The 6,000-nt window shown below is 47.6% G+C and overlaps 2 protein-coding genes across 2 annotated transcripts in view; one reads left to right on the forward strand and one right to left on the reverse strand.

Moving 5' to 3' along the window:
* Nucleotides 1–851, forward strand: part of cdc42bpb (CDC42 binding protein kinase beta (DMPK-like)) — a 50,254-nt gene extending 49,403 nt beyond the window's left edge. The window contains 1 exon segment of the mRNA XM_079642147.1: nt 230–851. Within this exon segment, the coding sequence (XP_079498273.1) occupies nt 230–340 (111 nt within the window). The 3' untranslated portion in view covers nt 341–851.
* A 3,753-nt stretch (nt 852–4,604) lies between these two features.
* LOC307016324 (putative G-protein coupled receptor 132) lies at nt 4,605–5,678 on the reverse strand (the record flags this gene model as incomplete). Its single annotated transcript, XM_079645365.1, has 1 exon — nt 4,605–5,678. One exon carries the CDS (start codon nt 5,676–5,678, stop codon nt 4,605–4,607), a length of 1,074 nt encoding a protein of 357 aa, XP_079501491.1.
* Between the last annotated feature and the right edge of the window lie 322 nt (nt 5,679–6,000).

Below are 6,000 nucleotides of genomic sequence, written 5' to 3' on the forward strand. Positions count from 1 at the left end.
CTCTCTCTTTCCCTTTCTCTCTCCCTCCTCTCTCTCTTTCCCCCTCTCTCTCTCTCTCCCTCCTCTCTCGCTCTTTCCCCCTCTCTCTCTTTCCCCCTCTCTCTCGCTCTTTCCCCCTCTCTCTGTCTCTTTCTCTCTCTCTCTTTCCCTCTCTATCTCTCTTTCCCTCTCTCTCTCTCTCCCTCCTCTCTCTCTCTCTCCCTCCCTCTCTCTCCCTCCCCCCCTACAGCCTGAGTCCTCCCCCCCCTCTCACAGCTCTAATCCCAGTTCCCCCCCCAGCCCAAACTCCTCCCCGTACCGCAGCCGGCTGACTCTGGACAGCCTGGAGATGGAGCCCTGAGGCCCCGCCCCCTGCTACAAGAACCAATCAGACTGCAGACTGGGTTTTACACAATGATTTTATTGTGGCGGGGTGTGTCTGCGCTTCCTGCTGCTTTTATTAATGTTGGATTGTACCTGCTGGGAAGCCCCGCCCCTGGTTTTGGCCCCGCCCCTGGTTTTAACCCCCCCCTCCCCAGCTGCTGTGTTTTACCTTTGACCTGATTGGCTATCTGGGACCAATCACCTCTTCTTCTTTATTAAATGACCTCCTGTTGAGGGGAGGCCTCACTCTGGTGAAAAAACACTGTATGAAATAATTATAAAGTTTTGTTAAAGTTGCACATCATCATCGTCGTTGTTGTTGTTATAGGAGAAAATACTCTTTGATTTTGTGTGATGATCTTTCCTACTGCTCCCCCCGGTCAGGTGGGGGGGGGCACCTGAACACTACTGCTCTGTTTATCAAGAATCTGCATTAAAGGATCTCTGTCACTATGAACCGTGTACTCAATAAAGGATCTGCACAGGAAGTGATGTCACTTTGTAGTTTTCTAGTTTTTACAGGAAAAAAGGATGAAGACCTAAAGAAACAGTTTTATCACATTTTTTAAAACTCTTTATTTTTCACTACACAGGTAGAAAAACAACAAACACACAGAAAACAGGACACAAGTTTAGTCTTTCTCCCAGCGGTGTTCACAGATCTTTATTCTGAGACAGCAGGTCAGTCTTCCCTCAACAATGTCCAGGAGGGTCACTTTTTAACCAGTTCTGTGCGATGGCCTTTTGCCCGTTAGTATCAAGGATTTAAAGAGGTCCTCCTTTCCAATGATACTATCCGGAATCAGGGCGCTCTCCATGCTGTCTGCTGAGCAGACGATTCAGTGCCACAGCTGAACTGGACAAGGCAATGTTCAATAACACGGCGACTACTAACTCTTCTGATGACGCCACCCAGCGAGGGATCTGAGCCAGTGCAGCTCCACATTTCTGTTCTCACCTGTACTGTACACAGAAGGTTGGTGAATCAGCTTAAGAACAGAAAGTGCAAAACCATCTGTGTGAATTTATCAAATGTAACAGTAATTCCACGTACTCCACGGTTTATCACAACCAGAGTGATAGTATATCTAACACTTAAACTAGCTGTATTAAATGTCAGGTCTTTAGCAAGTAAAAACTTTTTAACCAATGATTTTGTCACAAAGCACAACCTGGATTTTATGTTTTGAACGGAAACTTGTATTGAACAAAATAACAGCACAGCTATTCTTATCGAATCAACCCTTATCAAAACATCTATTAGAAAGCTGCAGCTAATTCAGAACGCTGTTGCTCGAGTCCTCACTATCCTCACTAACACTAAGAAAGAGGATCAGTCCAGTTCTGAAGTCTTTACACTGGTTCCTCACTAACACTAAGAAAGAGGATCAGTCCAGTTCTGAGGTCTTTACACTGGTTCCTCACTAACACTAAGAAAGAGGATCAGTCCAGTTCTGAAGTCTTTACACTGGTTCCTCTCTAACACTAAGAAAGTGGATCAGTCCAGTTCTGAAGTCTTTACACTGGTTCCTCACTAACACTAAGAAAGAGGATCAGTCCAGTTCTGAGGTCTTTACACTGGTTCCTCACTAACACTAAGAAAGAGGATCAGTCCAGTTCTGAGGTCTTTACACTGGTTCCTCACTGACACTAAGAAAGAGGATCAGTCCAGTTCTGAGGTCTTTACACTGGTTCCTCACTAACACTAAGAAAGAGGATCAGTCCAGTTCTGAGGTCTTTACACTGGTTCCTCTCTAACACTAAGAAAGAGGATCAGTCCAGTTCTGAGGTCTTTACACTGGTTCCTCACTAACACTAAGAAAGTGGATCAGTCCAGTTCTGAGGTCTTTACACTGGTTCCTCACTAACACTAAGAAATTGTATCAGTCCAGTTCTGAAGTCTTTACACTGGTTCCTCACTGACACTAAGAAATTGTATCAGTCCAGTTCTGAAGTCTTTACACTGGTTCCTCACTGACACTAAGAAAGTGGATCAGTCCAGTTCTGAAGTCTTTACACTGGTTCCTCACTGACACTAAGAACGTGGATCAGTCCAGTTCTGAAGTCTTTACACTGGTTCCTCTCTAACACTAAGAAAGTGGATCAGTCCAGTTCTGAAGTCTTTACACTGGTTCCTCACTAACACTAAGAAATTGTATCAGTCCAGTTCTGAAGTCTTTACACTGGTTCCTCACTGACACTAAGAAAGTGGATCAGTCCAGTTCTGAGGTCTTTACACTGGTTCCTCACTAACACTAAGAAAGTGGATCAGTCCAGTTCTGAAGTCTTTACACTGGTTCCTCACTGACACTAAGAACGTGGATCAGTCCAGTTCTGAAGTCTTTACACTGGTTCCTCTCTAACACTAAGAAAGTGGATCAGTCCAGTTCTGAAGTCTTTACACTGGTTCCTCTCTAACACTAAGAAAGTGGATCAGTCCAGTTCTGAAGTCTTTACACTGGTTCCTCTCTAACACTAAGAAAGTGGATCAGTCCAGTTCTGAGGTCTTTACACTGGTTCCTCACTGACACTAAGAAAGAGGATCAGTCCAGTTCTGAGGTCTTTACACTGGTTCCTCACTAACACTAAGAAAGTGGATCAGTCCAGTTCTGAAGTCTTTACACTGGTTCCTCACTGACACTAAGAACGTGGATCAGTCCAGTTCTGAAGTCTTTACACTGGTTCCTCTCTAACACTAAGAAAGTGGATCAGTCCAGTTCTGAAGTCTTTACACTGGTTCCTCACTGACACTAAGAAAGTGGATCAGTCCAGTTCTGAGGTCTTTACACTGGTTCCTCACTGACACTAAGAAAGAGGATCAGTCCAGTTCTGAGGTCTTTACACTGGTTCCTCACTAACACTAAGAAAGAGGATCAGTCCAGTTCTGAAGTCTTTACACTGGTTCCTCACTGACACTAAGAAAGTGGATCAGTCCAGTTCTGAGGTCTTTACACTGGTTCCTCACTGACACTAAGAAAGTGGATCAGTCCAGTTCTGAGGTCTTTACACTGGTTCCTCTCTAACACTAAGAAAGAGGATCAGTCCAGTTCTGAGGTCTTTACACTGGTTCCTCACTAACACTAAGAAAGTGGATCAGTCCAGTTCTGAGGTCTTTACACTGGTTCCTCACTGACACTAAGAAAGTGGATCAGTCCAGTTCTGAAGTCTTTACACTGGTTTCTCTCTAACACTAAGAAAGTGGATCAGTCCAGTTCTGAGGTCTTTACACTGGTTCCTCACTAACACTAAGAAAGAGGATCAGTCCAGTTCTGAAGTCTTTACACTGGTTCCTCACTGACACTAAGAAAGTGGATCAGTCCAGTTCTGAGGTCTTTACACTGGTTTCTCTCTAACACTAAGAAAGTGGATCAGTCCAGTTCTGAGGTCTTTACACTGGTTCCTCAATAACACTAAAAAGTGGATCAGTCCAGTTCTGAGGTCTTTACACTGGTTCCTCTCTAACACTAAGAAAGTGGATCAGTCCAGTTCTGAGGTCTTTACACTGGTTCCTCACTAACACTAAGAAAGTGGATCCGTCCAGTTCTGAGGTCTTTACACTGGTTCCTCACTGACACTAAGAAAGTGGATTAATCCAGTTCTGAAGTCTTTACTCTGGTTTCTCTCTAACACTAAGAAAGTGGATCAGTCCAGTTCTGAGGTCTTTACACTGGTTCCTCAATAACACTAAAAAGTGGATCAGTCCAGTTCTGAGGTCTTTACACTGGTTCCTCTAACACTAAGAAAGAGGATCAGTCCAGTTCTGAGGTCTTTACACTGGTTCCTCACTAACACTAAGAAAGTGGATCAGTCCAGTTCTGAGGTCTTTACACTGGTTCCTCACTAACACTAAGAAAGTGGATCCGTCCAGTTCTGAGGTCTTTACACTGGTTCCTCACTGACACTAAGAAAGTGGATTAATCCAGTTCTGAGGTCTTTACACTGGTTCCTCACTAACACTAAGAAAGTGGATTAATCCAGTTCTGAGGTCTTTACGATTTAAGCGTTCCTTTTATAATTACATTTTCACCCTTTTGATCTGAGTATTCTTTCCCTCCTAGTCTGAGGAGGAGCCTGATCCAGATTCAGCTCAATATCCATCTAGCCTGATATCCTTCGGAGCAAACGATGTATCTCATTTGTGCTGCGTAGAAATATTTTCTAAGGTCTGGTGATGCTAGGCCCCCAGTTTCCTTGTGTGTGCCTGATCCTTGGCCTAGGTCCAGCACAAAAAAACCGGGAAATCAGCGAGATGGCGTCTGCCGGCTGAGGGTCTCGACCCTCTCCGTTGCGGTGTTCGGCTCCAATGAGTCCTGCAGCTGCATCTGGATCTGGATCTGGATCTGGTTCTGGTTCTGGTCCCTGTTGGGCCGGCGCCGGCCGCAGACCTGCATTAAGCAGCACTGCAGGTCTCTGCGTATGCTGGTGCTGGAGAGGACGTAGAGGAGGGGGTTAGCCGCACTGTTGACGGTGGAGAGACCGAGCGCCACGATGTACGGCGTGTAGAGTCTCCGCTCCATCAGGCAGGCCTGCAGGGGGGGGGCGGCCCTCAGGGGGGGGGCAGCTCTCAGCAGCAGGATCACATGGTACGGCCCGAAGCAGACCAGGAACAGCAGCACCACGGCCGCCGCCAGCCGGCCAACACGCTGCTTCTGCTGCCGCCGCAGCCCGCTGCTCTGCCGCACGCTAGCCAGCACGCCGCGGTTAGCTCCCAGCAGCACGAGCAGCGGTAGCAGGAAGCCCAGCAGGAAGCGGGCGTAGCTGAAACCCGTCACCGCGCCGCTCGGCTCGAAGCAGCGGCGCTCGCCCTCGGCGGCGTCGCCCTCCCTCATGGTGAACACCGGGAGGTGAGCGGCTCCCACCAGCAGCACCACGGCGAGCACCAGCAGGGCGGCAAGGCGCTGCCGGCGCAGGCCGATGGACTCCAGGCTGAAAACCACTGCTACGTAGCGGTCGCACGACACGCAGCACAGCAGCGAGATGCTGATGTACATGTTGGTGAAGAACACGTAGCCCGTTAGCTTGCAGGCTAATGAGCTCCAGGGCCAGCAGTGTCCCGCGCTCACGTAGACGGCCCACAGCGGCAGCGTGGACAGGTAGGTGAGGTCGCACAGCGAGAGGCTCAGCAGGTACACGGCCAGCACGTTGTTCCTGCGCACCTGCAGCCATGTGAGGCCGACGGTCAGTAGGTTAGCCGGCAGTCCCACCGTTAGCACGGCGGTGTACAGCAGCAGCAGCGGCAGGCGAGCCTCGCCGTACGGAGGCTCGCAGGACGAGGAGCTATTCTTCAGAGCGTCACTCAGCGGGGGGGCCATCATGTCTGCATGGAGACAGGGAAGGCCAATTAGAATCAATATCAGGAGAAACCAAACTGTTCATATACCTGAAGTCAAATCAACGTCAACGGTTCTGAAGGACACAAATCTCATTATTCTGACTTATTAACCCTTTAACCAAAGTCATCATGAACGTTATTAACCCTTTAACTAAAGTCATCATGAACGTTATTAACCCTTTAACTAAAGTCATCATGAACGTTATTAACCCTTTATCTAAAGTCATCATGAACGTTATTAACCCTTTAACTAAAGTCATCATGAACGTTATTAACCCTTTATCTAAAGTCATCATGAACGTTAT

This window comes from Notothenia rossii, assembly GCF_949606895.1.
Source record: "Notothenia rossii genome assembly, chromosome: 8".
NCBI classification, from domain to species: domain Eukaryota; kingdom Metazoa; phylum Chordata; class Actinopteri; order Perciformes; family Nototheniidae; genus Notothenia; species Notothenia rossii.